General features: G+C 60.2%; 1 protein-coding gene across 6 annotated transcripts; it reads right to left on the bottom strand.

Moving 5' to 3' along the window:
• Positions 1-231: 231 nt before the first annotated feature.
• MTSS2 (MTSS I-BAR domain containing 2) lies at positions 232-17,744 on the bottom strand. 6 transcript variants are annotated; one of them, XM_081117830.1, is made up of 14 exons: positions 17,608-17,744; positions 12,811-12,872; positions 12,648-12,721; positions 11,745-11,829; positions 11,573-11,664; positions 11,416-11,490; positions 10,051-10,208; positions 9,503-9,610; positions 8,536-8,633; positions 6,648-6,870; positions 4,338-4,412; positions 3,834-4,004; positions 3,490-3,655; positions 232-3,414 (listed from the first exon to the last, which is right to left on the bottom strand). In XM_081117830.1, the coding sequence occupies exons 1-14, from the start codon at positions 17,674-17,676 to the stop codon at positions 2,651-2,653; spliced, it is 2,220 nt and encodes a 739-aa protein (XP_080973956.1). In that variant the 5' UTR covers positions 17,677-17,744; the 3' UTR covers positions 232-2,650. The 6 variants fall into 6 exon arrangements, with proteins under 6 accessions (XP_080973956.1, XP_080973958.1, XP_080973959.1 ...); XM_081117832.1 differs by having other exon boundaries at positions 6,648-6,774; XM_081117833.1 differs by lacking the exon at positions 17,608-17,744 and adding an exon at positions 15,180-15,250.
• Positions 17,745-18,230: the final 486 nt, after the last annotated feature.

Raw genomic sequence — 18,230 nt, 5'->3', positions numbered from 1 at the left:
CCTCCCTCCCTCCATCTGGCTACCCCAAGATAGCCCCCGGCAGGGATGGAGCTGAAGCCTTCAAAGGCGTAGGTCCTGGCACAAGACCCGGACACTCCTGCCCCTGCTACGTGGAGCCCTGGGCCCCAAGGCGCCCAACCCCAAGGCTGGGATCCAGGTAGGAAAGGGCCGGGTGCGGGGTGCTGTAGGCAGGCGAGCAGCGGGGCAGGAAGCCAGGCGGAGGCAGGGGTGTTAATTAGAGTACAACTTTATTAATACTGGGATCTTCACAGTGCATTTGTTACTTGTAGCAGTGACTATTTAAATCAAGGGCAGGGAGGGCTGGAGGGGGAGGAGCGGAGAGGATAATTTATCCAAAAACCGACAGAAAAGAAACAAAATGGTTCAGATGGGATGGGGGGATGTGGTGGGGTGAAGGGAAGAAAAAGGGTGATGGGAACCAGGAGGGGAGCCCTGGGGTGGGGAAATAAATTAAAAGAAGGAACAAGTTAACAACAGCACCAGAAAAGTTACTTCAGTCAAAAGACTTTGAAAAGAATGTCTGTACAAAATGGAAAATAAAACAATTGTAAAGAAGTCCCCCAACCCAAGTCTGATGCGGGATGCTTGGCTCGGCTCCCGGGGATGGTCACTAAATGGATGAGAGGTGGTCAAGGGGATGAGTTATGTACAGCCCCGGGGTGGCTGGGAGGGGAAGGGGGACGAGCAAGGTGGGGGGCACACCCTCCCTGAACCTCCAAAGCCACCCCCTCCCTAGGAGGCTGGGACCCAAGGACCCAGCCACAACCCCACTGCTCTGTACCCTGCTCACGTCACACATCCTGCATCCTACTCCTGGGCGAAGCCTGACACAGCCCGGGGGGAACGGGGGGTGTAGACCCCACCCCAGGGCTGCCCAAACTGGCCACCAGCTCTCCAGCTCCTTCAGGCCCTCCTTTGCCCAGGCCCCCTCCAGGTGCCCAAACCTGGGCTCTGGGGTTGGCCGGAGCACTCAGCATGGTTGTTCTCAGACCTAGCGACTTACAGGTACCGTTCTTCATCACCCTGGGGGAGCCGGGGGCTCCATCCACTCAGGGGCACACTTGGTCCCCCAGCCCCACCTGGATCCCAGCTCCAGCACAAGAACTACCAAGACCTCCAGCTGGGAGACTCCAATCAACCCCATCCTGTCCAGACGAGGTAAAGCCTGTTCTGACCCCAGGAGGCCCCTGCCCTGTGGCCCTGCCACCCTTTGAGCCCAGCTCTCTCCTGGCCTGTGGGACCTCAGGAAGCCCTCCTCTCTGGAGGCGCACCTTTTATCTGCTTAGAGTTGGCACAACTTGGTGCATGGAGGAAAGGGCACACCCCCAGCCCACCCCACCCCTCACTGCCAGAACTTTGGGGTGGGGGTGCATCCTGGGATGGCGTCTCCTCTGAGAACAGAGAATGAAAACCAATCTTCCTGGACTTGCCCTCAACTAGGCCTGGCCAGAGGACACCCCACCCCCTGACAGGTTGGTAGCCCTTAATTTGGCTCCAGAGGCTGGAGAGAACTGCTGTCCCCTGGCTTTTGGGGAACCAATCAACCCTCCTCCTGCCATGGGCCCACAAAACCACTGTGGGGCCCCCTGTCCCTCAGGCACTCTCAGACACACCCTGTATCGCCTACCCTGTCCCCACACACAGCCCTTGTCCAGTCATAAAATCAACTCCCACATTCCCTCTGTTGTTCCAGCCCCACACCCAAGGGTGGCCAAAACTGTGAGCAAAATGCCATCTGAATTAGTCTTGACATGCCCAAACGAGGACTGGACATCTGAAAGTAGGTCCTTGGGGGCTGGGCCTATGACCCCAAGGCCTCTGACCCCTTCCCTACTGCCCCAACTAACCCTCAATCCCAGCCATACCTCCTAGGAGATGAGAAGCCAGGACACGGGAAGCTGCTCAGGTTCCCCAGCCTCCTCCAGGCAGGCTCCCTGTGTTTTTCCCCCGAGACTTGACTTGGGCCCTAGGCCCTTCCCCCATGGTGGGCCAGCCTCCCAAATTCACCTGCCCCCATGACCACCACCCGCTCGGCACACTCTTCAGTCAAATCCGCTACCTTAGCTGACTGGGCACCTGGGCCCCCCACAGCCGCCCTGCCTCCCTGATGGAGAGGAGCATGGGAGAGGCGGAGAAGGGGGGGAAGGAGAAGGGCTCAGTCTGGAAAGGCCTGAGGCACCCCGACCCTGGGGAGAAGCCCGCCCTGCCGGGTTAGCCAGGCTGGGGCACTGCCCGCTCAGGCCAGGGGGCTGGCCGGCCCCTCCACCGTGGGCAGGGGAGTGGTGCAGGGCTCGCTGAGATATGGGACAGGCAGGGCCTGCAGGGAGGAAGAGGAGGGACAGAGGAGGAAAGGAGAGTATAAAACAGGCTCCTAATCCAGTTCAAGGCCTGCAGGCTCCATCGAGGCGAGGTCTGTTAAAGAAGTCACTTTCCGTTTAAATGTCGAACTCCAGGCTGGGTGTCTCTTTCCATAAAGTGGCTTTGCCTCATAGGACTTAAAAAAAAAAAAAAAAAAAAAAAGCTTGCCTGGCTCTGCTCTCTCCTGGCTGTGCCTTTGCTCTGAGCGACGGCTGCTCAACAGCCAGGCCACCTGCCTCGCGCTTGGCCAGAGGGTGGAAGGGCGGTGCCATCACAAGATGCGGGGTGCTGACCTGTCGTTGGTGACGGTCCTGCGGAGCCGCACCCCGCGCCGGATGGCCACCAGCATGTCTTCGGCTGGGGGGTCGCTGGTGGCTGCTGGGGGCGGGGTGGGTGTCTCCTTGGTGGGGGCGGCCGACAGGGCGGTGGGGAAGGGGAACTGGCCCTCGCCCAGGGCGTGGGCGCCCGCCACCAGCTCGCCGAGCTTCTCCACCAGGCTGTGCCGGTTGGCGGCCAGCTGCTGCTGCTCCTCGTCTTGAGCCCCCGGCCCAGGGTAGCTGGCAGGCTCGGGGCCCGGGCTGGCCCAGGCTGTGTTGGGCAGGCTCAGCCTCTTCGGGGAGGCCTTCACCAGGTCCGGCGCCAGGGGCGAGGCGGCCTCGTCACTGTAGAAGACGCATTCCTCACTGCCTGCCCGCGTGGGCCCCACGTAGCTGGGGGAGTCGGGCACCGTGGGTGTCTTCACGGGGACGATGGGCGGCCGGATGGGGATGGGGCCAGCGCTGGAGAGGGCGCGGCGCACGGTGGGCTTGGTGGAGGGTGTTCTGCGGATGGTGGCCACGCCAGGGGGTGCGCCCGAGCCGGTGGCCAGCCCAGCGGTGGGCAGCCCGGCAGTGGAGGCTGGGCGCTTGGTCTGGATTAGGCGGCGGTAGTTCTGGGCGATGTTGCTGTTGCGAGGGATGGTGGATGACTTGTCGAACTCGGGTGGGCCCTCGCCGTCAGCATCCCCATTCACGGAATAGCAGTCGTAGTCGGAGCCTGGGGGCATGGGATGCAGTGGGCCAGGGCCAGGGGACTGCCGGCCCAGGAACCCGCCCCAGCCCCGGGGCCTACCTTGGGAGGGGATGGTGTCCTCTGAGCAGGAGGGCGTGGTGGTCTGTGTGCTGTAGCCGCTAGAGTACTGCAGCGAGTCCCGGCTGCTCTTCTGGTGCTCCAGGCTCAGGCCGCGTGTCAGCACCATGGCCAGATCACTGGCTGCTGGGGACACCTCCTCACCGTGCTGGGATGGTAAGACTGCAGGCTGAAGCCTTGCTCCCCAGCTTCCCCCCTCAGCCTGCACTCCAGGGAGCTCCCACCAGGGGCAGAGCCAGCACTGAGACCAAGCGCCCAGCCTCCTGGCACTGACCTGGGAGTGAAGGTGGGGCCCTGGCTGGGATGCCAAGGGAGCTGCCGCCTACCTTAGCTGCAATTGTGGCAGGGGACATGCGGGGTCGTGGAGCTTCCTCTCCACTGGGGCCCAGGGTGCCCCCGCTGGCTGTGCCTGGCTCTGTCTCTCGGAGGAGCTCCACTCTGTCCTTCCTCCGCTGGAGGGTGGAGGGCTGCTCGTGGGGGCCGGCCTTGGCCCAGTCCTGCAGGGTATGGCAGGTGGGTCAGGGGACCTTCTGCCTTGCTGTCCAGGACCGAGGGGCCCCTCGCTGTAGTTGAAGGTCAGGGTTTCTGATCCATGTGGGGCCTCAGGCTCACAATCATGGTCAAGGACAAAGTATGGAGGGTGCTTGGACCCCTCCGTCCCGCCAGGCGTAGGGGCAGGATAGCAGATCCCAGAAGGGAAAGACATGAGTGTGTGGGGAGTGGCTGCAGTGGTGCCCAGGGGGCTTTTTTTTCGGGGATCAGGCTGTGTGAACCACCTCTGGGTGGACCTGGGCCCTCCCTGAGTCCAGCTGCGGGTGGGGAGCACTGACCGAGGTGGGGGAGCTGCACTCGCTAACGGACTGGCAGGTTTCCGAGGCCTCAGAGGATGCAGAGCTGGAGGACTTCTGCCATGCAGAGGCAGGCGGGCAGGTGGACAGGGCAGGGAGGCCGGGGGGAGAGGAGAGAACAGACCTGGTCACAAGGTCGGCATGCAGCGGAAGGTCTGATAACAGCACCCACCCCGCGCCCCCCCAACCAGGGCCATGGCCGAGAGCGTCTGCAGCAGAACACAGCATCCAGAGCGCACACCACCAGCTCTGACCTACCCTATAGCCCAGCCCAAGAACCACACATTTTGAGAATGAATGACAGGGCTTGCAGCTGATGGCCTGGATGTGGTGGGCAAGGGAAAGAGAGATACAAAGGATGGCAGAGGGTGTCTGGCTTGAGCAGCTGTGTTGACAGTGTCACTGTTTTCTGAGAAGAGCAGGCCTGGGGGAGGTGTGGGGTCCAGGGTTCCCCCGACTCCTGTTAAGCTGAGCTGCCTATTAGGTATTGACACATGGATGTGACGTAGGTAGCTGTATTTACAAGTCTGGGGTTTGGGGAGAAGTCAGGGTTGGAGTCAGCAGCCGTAAGAGAGAGTGAGGTCACCTGGAAGCGAGGTAGTTAGAGAAAGGGTTCAAGGCCCTCAGCCAGGCCAATTCAGTTAGAAAGAGGAAGGTCCAGCACAGGAGAGTGACAAGGAGCTGCTGGTAAAGGGGAGGGAACCACAGTAGGTGACATCGCAGAGATCGGTGGAAGAACCTGATGTGCGAAGGAGGGTCAGCTACGCTGTGGCCGCTGGGGGCCAGCAGATGAGGGCAGAGGGGCATCGTGGAGACCTTGAGAACTGTTTCAGGAGAATGGTGGGAGCAGAAGTCTGTCTGGGAGGCCCCCCAATACAAAACAACGAAAATTAAGAAAAAAAAAAGCAAGGGCAGAAACAGGACCCGAGGCTCCCCAGAGCAGATGCTGGCTTCACTAGAGTGGTCTGGAGATTAGGCAAGCGGCGCGGAGGGGGGCTCACTCTGGATGACCCAAATCAGGTCAGGCAACTGGAAAGGGGATCAATCAGTAGCACCCCCCAGCCCAGATCCTGTCAAATTCTCCAAATCATCCTTGAGTTATACCCCTGAATTTTTTTTACATTTTATGATGAACAAAGACCACCAAAGGAAAGGAAAAAGCACCAGAGAGTGAGGATTCAGAGGAAAGGAATAAATTTTAAAAATCGATGGAAAAAAGTATGTGGAGCCCGGCCGGAGAGGCTCAGGTGATCGAGTGTCATCCTGTGCACTGAAAGGTCGCTGGTTCGATTCCCCGTCAGGACGCACGCCTAGGTTGCAGTTCCCTTCCGAGGTGGGGGGGGCACAGAAGGCAACCGATCAATGTTTCTCTCCCCCTTCTTCTCTCTAAGCATGTGCTCAGGTGAAGAGTAAAAAAAAAGTATGTAGAAAACTCAATGGAAAAATTCAACACTTAGTCATGAAAAAAACCAAACCAAACCAACGACTACTTAAACTAGGAATAGAAAGGACCTTCTTTAATCTGCTAAAGACTAGCCATAAAAAACATCGATAGGCTGAAGCATCCTCCGGGTACACCAAGGCTGTGGGTTTGATCCCCGGTCAGGGCACATACAAGAAGCAACCACTGAATGTGTAAGTGGAACGACAAATTGATGTTTCTGTCTCTCCCTCCACTCTCTAAAATCAATAATATACCAAAAAAATTGATACTTTTCTAAGGTTGGGAGTGAATGGTAAATGCGGTAGAGATGGGGAGTGTAGATAACTCTTTTTGAGAAGTTTTGCTGTGAAGGAGACTCCATGGCTGGAGGACAATGGGGGGGCAGGGGGAGAAAGGGAGGCCTTTAAGATGATAATGGAGCTTGCACTAGGAGAGTGTCAGTGCCATGGGGACATCCTTGGGCAAGAGAGCAGAATGTGAATGCTGCGCCCAAATGGAAGCCCAGTCATAATGGTCACTCCCGTTCCCCTGCAGATGCCCTGGGCATGTGGCCCACTGCCCACTTGCAGCTGGCCAGAAGAAGGGAGTAGGCAAGGAATTGAGACACAGGAAGGAAGTGGGGCCACAAAAGTCTCCTGTTGACACTGCTGTGGCAGTGTGGCTGCTCCAAGACCTTCCCTATCTCTCCTTAGCCTTGAGGCAGTGAACTCAGCTTGATTCCCAATGTGGTTGCCCTGGGGACCTGTAGGCCAGTGTCAACAGCTGTAGGTGGCCCCACACACGAACAGCCTGAGGCTGGCATGAGGCCACTGCACCCCATCCCGATGGTCCTGCAGATACCCCCTCACCTGGCTGGTGATGTCTGAAGGCATGGGCGAGGGAGGCTTGGAGTAGGTGGCATCCTGGGAGATGAAGCCAGAGTCGTGGGACGAGATGCTGGAGAGGCGGGTGGTGGCGGTGGCCGGCTGTGCCAGGCTACGGTAGCGACAGGTGGAACTGGGTGAGTATGTTTGGGCACCCCCAGGCCACGGGGCTCCGCCACCCTTGGCACTGCCACTGCTGCTGGGGGCACTGGGGGAGTGAATGGGGACAGCAGCCAGACAGGGAGACACAGGGGTGTGTGTGGAAGGGAAGGTGACAGACGAGGGTGGGGGAGACAGGTGAGGGGCAAAGGAAGGAAAAGACAATGTTAGACTACAAGGTCCTGAGAACCAGGTGCCACAGAGGAGCTGGGTTCTTGGACCGGGGGACAGGGTTGAGCCTGGGCAGGGGACAGCCCCTGCCCCTGGAGCACGCCAGTGCCCTGGGAGCCGCTGTCAGGGCACTCCAGGGCAAGGCAGTCTTGCCGCCTCCCATTCTACCATTAGAATAGTAGACCTTAGGTTAACAATGAGGAAACTGAGTCACCAGGTGTCAGTCTCTGGTTACGCTAGAACCAGACACAAGTCTGATTATTTCTAGACTGTCTTCTGAAAGTCTGACGTCAGCCATCAAATCCTAATTGAATGTCTAGTGTGTGGTGATGGTCTGCGTGGGTCCTGGACCCACCACTGCCTCATCCCCTCCACCCCCTCGAGGGTGTCCAGCCCTGTAGCTCACATCCTCTGTGCCACCATTTCACTCTTGGGTGATGAAGGCTGCCTGAGTGTGACCCTGAAGTCCCCCAGCCCCATCCTGGTCATGGGTGTCCCCTGCAATCACCACTCCCTCCTGTCAAACTAGCACCTGGGGTCCAGGAGACTGGGCCCTCCTCTCCTTGCAGGAGTAGCTGTTGTGCCCGGCTTACCTCCATGCTCTGGGTATCCAGCCAGAGGTGGTGCTGGGAAGGGGTGCCAGGCACAGAGGGGACTCCCCTACGAGTAACTTGCTCTGTGTTCACTGCCTTCCCACCCAAGGAGCCTTGATCCTTAAGTATCTTCTCCAAATCCTGCCCTGGTGCCAGCTCAGGAAGTACCCCTGGCCCTGAGGCTGCCTGGCTGGGCCCGTGGCAGCTGCGCAGGCACCAGCTCTCAGGAACCAGCCAGCTGGAGTGTCTGTAAGCATGCGGCTTCAGCACATGCTCCCAGAAGCTTTCACGCCTCTCCCTAATCTTAGGTTCTTACGATTCCCCCAGACTGTGCTGGGCCTGGCAGAACCCAATGGCTAAATGCTGGGATTGTGTGTCTTGGATCTCAGTTCCCTCTTCTAAGAAACGGAGACAACCCTGTACCCAATACAGTGGTGTTAAGACTCAGTGAAGAAAATGCATGAAGTTGCCAGGCTGGCTGTGGCTCAGCGGTTGAGCGTCGACCCAGGATCCCGGCGATCGGGGTTCGATTCCCAGTCAGGGCACATGCCCGGGTTGCGGGCTCGGGGGCCTGCAGGAGGCAGCCGATCAATGACTCATCATTGATATTTCTATCTGTCTATCCCTCTCCTTTCCTCTCTATGAAATCAATAGATATATTTAAAAAAAAAAAAATGCATGAAGCACTGAGCATGGCACCTGGCACATGGTTGTTGCTCCATAAACAAAGTTGCTCCTGCACAAATCCCTCCTGCTAATATATGCCAGCCTAGCAGCAGTCTTGTGCTGAGGGTGGATTTTTCCCCTATGCTTGCAAATTCCTCGATGATGCAGAAACTGCGTGAATTGTGGGGCCCTGAAGCAACTCTTGATGCAGTTTTTGTGGGAGCTTCCCCACAAAAACTCAGGATATCCCTGTGCCTCCCCCCCCCCCCCAGTCCTCCACTGACCTGCACATACTGGACTTCCGGGAGCTGGAGCTGCTGGGTGACGAGGGTGGGGTCTGGTAGGACCAGCTGTAGTCTGAGCCCTTCAGGTCTTTGATCACCTGGACAGGGATATGAATGGAGGTCACTGGAGGCAGCTCTGCCCTGCAGAGCCTATCTTTTCCTGGGGTCCCCCAGAGGGCTGGCAGGCCCAGGGCCCTCCCACTCTCTTCCCAATTGAGAACCAGGCCCCAGCAGCAGACCCCCAGGAGTTTGTAGGCCTCCCCTCACCTCCCAGCCTTTTCCTAATAAAAGCTCATTACTTAGGGGCAGGGAGCAGGGCTGCCAGAGGGCTCGGGGAGATGCCTGGGGAGATTCCGCCTGCTTCTCAGGGGCCACTCTCTCAGTTCACACACGGAGTCAATTCTGAGCCCAGCCCAGGCTAGGCTGGGGAAATGGGAGAAGCAGGTGCTCGTGACCATGAAGGACACCATGGGGTTCAACTCCTGGCTCTGCTGTGCCCCTTGGGTAAGTTCTAGGCCTCTCTGAGCCTCTGTTTTTCCCTGTGAAATGCAGCCAATCATTCCTGCCTTAGAGGGCCACTGGGGTGATTCAATGAGGTGACCTGTGGAAAATGCTCAGCAGAGTGCTGGGCACACATACGTGCCTAGTAAGAACCATAAGGCTGTCCCGGGTGATTGACCCTGATACAGGGGGAGCGTGGTAGTGGGGTGAGGTGGGCAGGCTCAGGGCCAAGACCCATGAATCTGGGACTCTGTCCATCTGCTCTCAGTCTGAGGCCCCTGTTGGGATTTGGGACACACCACCCTTCACTGGGCAGGTGCCCCTGGATGCCCCACAGTGGGTCAGGATATGTCTAGTCCTTTGTCCTCAGCAGCTGTCTCCCCCAAATGCTGTCCCCTTTTCTCCTCTACTGTCCCCAACCAAGGGCAGGCCATCCCCTCCTGTCCATCCCCAGGGCTGGCATTACCTGCTCGCTGGCGGGAGGCAGCTTGTGGGGCTCCGCAGTGAGCACCACCAGGTCGTCGATGATGCCCTGCAGGTGGGTGATCTCTCCCAGCATGGTCAGCTCACCGTTCTGAGGAAGCAGCAAGTCAGAGCTGCGGGCCCTGCCCCTGCCTGCCCACCCCGGAGGAACAGGCCTCACTTGGCCTCTCCTCTCACCCCTTCCCCATAGCCAGTGCTGCTGGGGCTGCTGGAGGCTGGGCTTGCACAACTAGGGGCTGGCATGACCGTCTGTCCAGACTACATCAGTGGAGCTGAGACAGGCCTTTGGGTGGGAGCAGTCAGCACTGAATGCACCCAGCTGGGGATCACTGAGAGTGGCCTTTCTCCAAGGTCAAGGGGTCAACCCTGGGCCTGGCCCAGCCTGCTGGGACCAAGTCACTAAAAAGAACTCATGCCCAACAGTTCCCAAATTCTGACTCCTGAGATGTGGTCATGGTAGCACCGCGAAGGGACGCTCAACTAGTCCAAATGGGGATGCTTTGAATGCCACTCTGTCCCCAAGGGACCCACCACCACAGGCTGCAGGAAGGTGATGAAGGTGCAGAAGCGGCTGCGCTCCTCGATCAGCGCCCGGCGCACCGCCTGCTTCTCCGTCTCCTCCAGCAGCAGATACATGTCGTTGACATCCTGCAGGGCGCTGTCCAGCTGGGGCTGCAGGTCTCCTTTCCCTGGAGGGGTTGGGAGGAGAGGCCGCGCTGGGGACCCTGGACCGGCTCGCTGCAATCGTGGGTCAGGCCCTGTGGTGGTGTTCCTGGCTGTGGGGCTGGGCACTGCCATGGGGGCCAGGGCACTGGGTAGGGCAGTCAGGACTCCAGGGCTTGTAGAGGGGCTGGTCCCCAGAGCAGGCAAAGAGGACAGACACATACACAGGAAAGACACCAAAGCTACAAAACCACCCAGGATCTGGGGTGGGCAGAGTCCTAGGCTTGGAACAGCTGTGCTTAGGGGAGCCCAGAGAAGACCTCCGCACCCCAGGACACTCTCACTGCCCCTGGGATGGCACCCTGTCGCCTCCTAGAATACAGGGAGGTGGGGTGGAAACAGGGCAAAGTAGAGCATGGGGCTCAGTGTCCGGGCCCTGGTCAGGAGAGCTGGGGCTGGACCCTGGGAGCAGGGATGGCGTTGTCTCCATATGGGTCCCATTCAGCTCAGGCAGCAATGCACAAGGACAGCAACAGCAACACCAAGAAGCAGCGAGAGACAGAGAGAGGTGAGAAGAGGGTGTAGAGGAGCGAGTGGTGGGACAGGAAGTGGGGGGGTAACACACAGGAGCTCTGGGTGGCAGGGGCAGGGCAGCCAAGGCCTGTGCCCCCAACCCAGGCTGGTTCAACCCCTCTTGACCTGGCAGACTGACCCCACAGTGGCCCCGGGCTCATCCCTGGCCAGAGGCCACGGGGCCCCCAGGCCCCTCCCTCACTAGGCTGACCACCTCTCTTGCTCCTTCTTGGCTTGGAGAAGCTCCTTCCAATGGCCCTGAGCTGGGGGAGACAGACAAACGCGACAAGGACGGGAGGAGCAGCTGCAGAGACGGACATTTGACTTACCAAGTAGCTCTACAGGAAGGATGTGGGAGGAAAAGAGGAGAGACAGAGAAAGAATGTGTGAAAGACAGCCGGATGGACAGAGCCACTCCTGGGGTGGGGATGGGGCGCCTGAGCCTGTGGAGCCTCCTGCCACCTCCTGTGAGGGGAGGTCTGGGGCCAGGTCTGGGGTATAGGGAGGCTCCTTCTGTCCCACCCAACAGGTTGGAGGGTCCTGTGCCCAGGATAGAGCCCCTCTGGCCAGGATGATGCCCTAGAGTGTCCCAGAGGGCGGTGGGGTGGATGGAGTGGGGCCCCGTGGGGCTGTGCCTGGAAGGGCAGCTCTGGGCTCTACCTTTGCGCGCTTTCTTCTGCAGCTTCAGTGTGTCTGAGGACTTCTTCTTGATCTCGTGCCGGGCTCGTTTGTACTCTGTGCAGGTGATGAGAGAGGAGAGCTATGCCAGGGTCTCCGGGGTGCTGGAGTGGGAACCCAGGCCAAGCCCTAGCCTCACCTTTCGCATGGTCCTTGTCCAACTGGTTGACTGACTTCTTCCAGTCCTCGATGCGCTCCTGCAGCGGGTTAATGAGGCTCTCCAGCAGGGCGCTGTGGACATGGGTATGCAGGTGAGGGCCAGGAAGGGTGCCTCCCTGCGACAACCCTGCCCGCCCGCGGTGCCCACTCACTTGGTGAACTGCCGCAGCTTGGTCTCGATGCTGCGGTGGCGCATGCACATGCGCGTGAGTGCCGAGCCGATGTCCCTTGTGGCCCCTGGCAAGGCAAGTGCTTGGCATGGGAAGGGGCCCCCCCGCTGGGGCCTCTGCACTCCCGGCCTCGGCCAGTAGGGGGCGTGCTGGCCTGCAAAGGCCGGCCCCAGCCGGTGCTCAGTCCGGCATCCCGCAATCCTGCCAGCCCCAAAAGGGAATTTGGTCATTCCCCAACAGTTATAGAGCCCTCCACTGTGCAGGACCACGCTGGCCGTGCCAGCCTCCTGCAGTTGCGGGTGCTTTGGTGGTCAGATCAGGAGCCCTTCACTCAGCGGGGAGAGGCCAGAACCAAAGACCGGCCAAAGAGCCAGCCCAAATCCCCTCCCCGCTACCAGGAACCCCCTCCAGGTATGCCCAGAGGCAGGCGTGATAGTGCTAGCACGCACCCATGGCCTTGGTTCTCATCACCTGAAGGAACAGAGGCCCGAGGTCCCTGCTACTCAGACCAGAGAGCAAAAGGGATGCCAGGGCCAATAGGGAAGGCTCACCTGCCCCTGGGTGCTCTCAGAAGGGCAGATGAAGTGGGTGAGAAGCATACTCAGACTCACTGTACAGAAGGGTGAACAACTGTGGCTGAGGGGTTAAAAGAGCACCCCATAGCAAGAATGAAAACCCCCTATAAGATCCCTGTCACTGTTCACCCACTCCTGCTTGCATGCCTCTAGTGACAAGAGGCTCACTCTCTCAACAACCAGCCCAGTCCATTAGTGAGCCGATTTCAAGATTCCAACTCTGAGCCCAGTGTCCTCTCCCTGGCTCATACTCCCCGCCTCCAAGCCTAACCTGGGGCCTCCCCAGCCTCCAGCCATTCCCCCTCCCCACCTCGGGTGTTGGTGGCCATATCGGCCACTTTCTGGAAGGCGTCCAAGAAGGCCACAGCAGCCAGCACAGTGGTCCTGGGGAGATGGACAGTGGGATGGTCTGTGGTGAGGTGTCCTCACCTCCCTCGTCCCCTGCCCAGTTGGGGCACCCTCAGCAGCCTCACCTCAGCTGGGAATGCAGCTTCGTGGCCTTGGAGTTGAAGTCCTCCCAGATGGGGTAGGAGCTCTGCCGAGGAGATGGGAGAGGAAGTGAGACTCCAAGGGGCTGCAGGGCTCCACTGGGCTGGGCTCCCCACATGCCTCTGTTAAGACTGGGCAGTTTCTGAGAGTGGCCCTGTTCCCAGGGTGAGGGAGGCTCCAGGGCCCTCTGGGGGGGACAGAGGACCAAGGACAGATCCAAGGAGGAAATCCTGGCCCTGGGAACAGATGCCTTTGCTCATCTCTCCTCCCTGATATTCAGGAAGTTCGGCCTCCTGTCTATAGTCACATCCTCCCTCAAGGGAGATGAAAACAGTAAGTGGCAGGTCCTGTGTCCTGGGGGCTTCCCAGGGCTCTGGCAGGGGGTTTGGGCTGAGTCACATGAGGGACACCATGTTCCCCCAGACACGGCCCAAGATGCCCCACACGGCATGGGGGCAGAGGCACTCCAGGTCTAAACTGGGGCCTCCGAGGGCCCCCACTCTGTGCCCTGGAAGCTGCTGTCAGGCCATCCATCCATCCATCCATCCATCCATGGCCAGCAGCAGTGGCTCCCAGGCCTGGGGAGGGTGTGACTGCTGCAGGGCCTGGACAGTCTGCCCGGGACAGCCAGGCCCTGGGCTGAATGGGGCCTTGTGCAGCCAACAGAGCCACCTTTCTCCACCCCTGGCTCCCCTCCCCTCCTGGGGACACAGTGTTGCCTTTATCCCAGCCTGGCCCAAAGCTCTGAGTTGGGAGGGGGTTTCCCAGTAGGGAGGCCGGGCTCCTGGAGACTGAGTTGTCCAGTCTAATCAAGGGGCTTTTCCGGCTAATGTGCCTTCCCATGGCTGCTGGGTCTGGAGAAACCTCAGCCTTGGCCCAAGGGCCCTGTGGAGGCCTCAACCCTTAAAGGGGAGCCCTGGGCCAGCAAAGCCCCAGACCCAAGAGGTTTCCAATCTTCCCTTCCATGTGGGATGGGGTGCTGGGCTAAACCCAAGGAAAAAAGAAAGGGGGAGACTCCTGCCCCCCATGTCTCAGAGGGAGGCCCACTGGGCTGGAACCTCAGGGGCAGCTTTGAGATGGCCTCTTCAGCTGAGGACAGACTGCAGGGGTGGAAAGGAGACAGGGCAGCTTCTGGGAGCTCCAAAAACTCCCTTCCCTCCCAGACCAGCCCAACCAGTGCCCAGGGAAAGCAAATATTTGAGAAGTTCACACAGGCTGGAACTGGAGGGGGAGGCTGTGGGTGGGCTGTCTCCATGTGGGCACAGCTCAGGGGAAAGGGGCCAGGGAGGTCATCCCTGGCAGGCCCGAGGAGCTGACCCTCACCTTGGCGCCCCCAGGGGTCTTCTGAAAGGTGGCACCCTCCTACCACCTCAACCCCTCCAGCCCCAAACAAGACCTCCAAGGAGGAAAGATGACACAACACAGAGGTCCTGGTCCATAGGAAACCTTCTCAGGCCCCGCAGCAGCCTCTGGGCAGTTTGAGAGAGCAAGGGACTAAGGGAAATTGGGCAGAGAAAAGTCCATGCTCCCTACAGGGCTGAGGCCCATCTTGACAGCTTGGCCCAGCCAGACTTACTCCATCTCACACCGTCACAGACTCGCTCTTGTGTGCAGAGGGGACAGGATGGGGCGTGGGGAGGCCAGGCCCAGTTCCTCCTCAGCAGATGGACCGACGACTCCACCCCCACTGGTAATTCATGAAGGACCCCAAAGATGAGGATTTGAGGGGCTGGAGCAGTCAGTGTCCCAGGAGAGTGTCCTCAGTCTTCCCCTGGGCCCGCACCTTGGCTCTCAGGCTCTAAGACCGTGGCTTGTTCTCACTAGTGACAGTGACTGCTACTGGTGATCAAGAGCTTGCGGTGTGCTGAGCCCTGTCACTGTGTGATCACATCGAATCCTTCCAACAGCCCTGTGAAATGAATACTTATCACCCCCATTCTGGAGATGAGGAGGCTTGGAGAGATTAAGGTTAGACTTGCCCGAGGCTGCCGAGTGGCAGAGGCAGGATCTGATCCTGTCTGAAGGGTCACCGCAGTCAGGGCACAGGCTGCTGGGCGATGAGTATCTGGGCATCAGGGTGGGGAGATGGCAGGGACTATAGGGATGGGACAAACACCCAGCTCTGCCCCCAGCACAGTGGGCTTGGGCTACTCTGCAGGGGGGAGGGGACGTGCTTGCCACCAGAGGTGTCCAAGTAGAAGGGGGTAAGACCAATGAGGAAGCTCCTGGGGCCCCTGGCCCTCAGACACTCTGGGTGGTGGTCATGGTTCTAACTGGCTGTACAGGTGACTGACCTGGGCTATAATCACAGAGAGGGCTTCCCAGGTGACCCCTCTCTGAACATCAGTCTCACCTATAAGATCAGGAGGGGAACTATACCTCCTTCACAGGGTCAGTGTAGACTTGAGGCACTGCCTGGAAAGCACTTAGCACTGTGCCAGCACCTAGGAAGGGTTCAGTTAATGCTGGCTGGCTAACAGGAACAAGGGATCCCTGCCTCCCTGCCAGGAGCCCAGCAAGGGTCTCTGTGTCTGGGTGACACTCACTGCTCTTGAGAGGGTAGGCAAAATTTATGACCATGTTTTCTGGATGGGTCAGTGCTGGGTGGAGGACCCATTCACTCTGCTGAAGGTGCTGCCTGGGCAGGTGGGGACTGAGGCAGAGCCCAGGTGCTGAGCCAAGTCCTGTCATTTTGGGCAAGTCCCCCCCTCCCCCGGGCTTCAGTGGGCAGCCTGGCACCCAGTGGGCATCTGAGCTGAGTTCAGTGAGGCACAGCAAACAGGGAAAGCTCCCTCCCCATCCCTGAATGGGTACCTTCCTCCACTATTCAGGCTTCAGGTACAGTTCAGCCCTCCCCTCCAACTCTCAAGCCAGGGTCTGGGCCTTCAGAAGGGCCAGGGTGGGCTGCTGTGGGGCCTGTGGACACACTGTGGAGAAGCCTCATGGGGCAAGCTCTATCTCTTGACATGGCCACCCTCTGTGGAAGAGCCAGAAACTGTCCCCTAAAGCCAGGTGATGGGCCTCCAGGTGGCCCAGTCCCCTGCTCTGTCCCTGGCCAGAACATATGCATGTGTCACAGGTAGAGGAATATCTGTACTTGGCACCATCCCAGGTGAAACCTCTTCCATTTTGCCTCCACATGTCAGAAAATCCTGCCTGAATCTCTTGCTATAATCTGGGCTGTTTGCTTCTATCATCCCAAAGTTCCTTGCAAATACACTGGAGAGGGAGGGAGGCAGTCCTACCCCTCTTCTCTGAGAAAAGCTGCTGCTCTCTGCAGTGTTTTTGGAGAGGCTGCCAGGAGGAGGAGGGTGCTGGCTCCGGGAGTGGCTGGGGGAGGGTGGTCTGGGCTGCCCGGGCTGTGATGTCCACAGGGCAGGAGGAGCTGCTGAGGCCAGAGAGAGGCCAGCACTTCTCTGGGCTAGCAGAAGGGCCCAGAGGCAGATTTGCAAGGGATGAAGGTCTTAGGGGAAGCATCCCATATCAGAGTGGGGGGCACCTACATACTGCTTACCTGTAGTCCCAGGCCAGGGGGCTTCAGGCCTGTTCTGGTATCTGGCAGCTGCCCCTGGGGCTGCTCCCTGGCAGCACCAGGATCCCCTGGCATGCCTGTAATCTGCGACCCCCTGAAGGGCCTGCCTGAGTACTGTGGGGCAGGTTGCACCTTGGTGAGTGGTGTTTCCTCCTGGGCCTATGATGTCACTGTGGGATTGTGTGTGCACTTGGAAGTGTGACAAGCTGGAAAGGTGGGTACCCTCGGAGTTCCCGTGAGGAACCCAGTTCTCTTCCTTTCTCTTTCCTCACCCCAAAAGAGGAGGGTAGGAATGCAGGTTCCTGACCCCATCCTGTCACTGGAGCTGGACTTCCTCTTTGCCTCAACCTGAGCCAGCCCTGCCAAACCCTGGCATCTTTGGGGAAGGAAGCCCCTGGTCTCCTAGATCAACAAAGAGGGGTGAGGTCAGGGACTGTCTAACAGTCTCCTAAATGACCTTGAGCCAATCCCAGGCCTCAGTTTCCCCACCTGGTGAGTCAGTGGTGGGCCAGGAATGGGTGCTCCAGATTGACCTTGGGCAGTCACGGGGAGGGGCTGAAGCTGAGGCCTGGGGTGGAAGTAGGGTAGGGAAGGCCCTCCCTTGGGGTTGCTCTACCAAGCCCAACCTTCTCCGCTCCTCCTCTCAAGGTAAGGACGGAGGCCTTGGGATGCAAGGACACTCAGCCCGGAGACCCGGACTCCTAGAGCTTCTTGGGGCTTGTTGTGAGGGGCCGGTCGGGGGTGGCAGTCACAGGGTTCAGCGCAGTGGCCAAGGCCGGTGGGGAAGGAGTTAACGGTTCTCTGCTTAATTATTTTCCCCTGCTTTGGTGGTGACAGCATCGTCTGGGCTCCAAGGCCAGCCTTAGGAGTATAAGGGGGCCGTGGCGGTGGTAGGGGGCGGACCCCGGACCTGGTAAAGGTCCACAGCGTCGCCCCAGGAGCCAAACACCATTCATGGTGTAAAGGTCTAGGGCGCAGGGAGCCCGGGTGTGCACAGGCTCCGCTCGCTAACCCACGGGGGCGCTGCGATCCGAGCGACCTCGAGCATCGGCCCCGGGGGCCACACGGACACCCCGACACACGAGCACCCACACCCCCCGACAGGCGCCGGGGGACCCTGGCGCGCAGCAGACGCAGTTCGGCCACGCTCACACAAGGACAAACAGACCCTGCGGCGCACAGACCCAGCGGGGCACGGCTGCCCGCCCCACGCGCCCCCAAGGGAACCCGCACTCGCGCACCCCGTTACCTTCATGTCGTTGACAATGGCCTGGAAGAGCCCGCCCAGGGCGCCGCACTCCTTCTCCGCCGTCTCCATGCTCGGGCCGGGCGGCGGCGGGGCGCAGGCGGGGCGCGGGGAGCCGGCCGGGGGAGCGGGGCCGCGGCGGGCGCTTGCTCCGGGGCCCGCCGGGCCTGCCGCCTCGGGGCCGCTCTTAGCGGCCGGCCGCGCCGCGCTCCGGGGTCGCGGGCCGCCGCGGGGCGGCGCAGGCCATGTCGCGGCGGGGCTGGCGGCGGCGCGGGGGGCGCGGCGCGGGCGGCTGGCGGCGCAGCCTCGGCGCGGGGACTGAGGCAGCGGTAACCGGAGCCGCCGCGGCGCGGGCGTCACGTGGGCGCGGCGAGGGGAACGGGGGGGGAGGGTCGCGGCGGGAGGGGCTGTGGGAACCGCCGGGCGGGCGCAGGCCCATTCGCCGCCAGGCACCGCGGCTTTGAAATCCGAGCCCAGCGCGGCCAGACTGGTCGGACGAGCGGGGCCGGCGGCGCGGGCGCCAACGCGGGTTGGGGGTGGCGCTGGGGCGGGGCCTGCCGGCCACCCCGAGGGGGTGGGACCGCCCCCGAGTAGGAGCTCACCACTGCCTTTCAGCTTTGGTCCCC

Source organism: Miniopterus schreibersii (assembly GCF_964146895.1).
Source record: "Miniopterus schreibersii genome assembly, chromosome: 18".
In the NCBI taxonomy this organism is placed as follows: domain Eukaryota; kingdom Metazoa; phylum Chordata; class Mammalia; order Chiroptera; family Miniopteridae; genus Miniopterus; species Miniopterus schreibersii.
The sequence above is the reverse complement of the archived record's forward strand: the minus strand, read 5'-3'. Positions and strand labels throughout refer to the sequence as shown.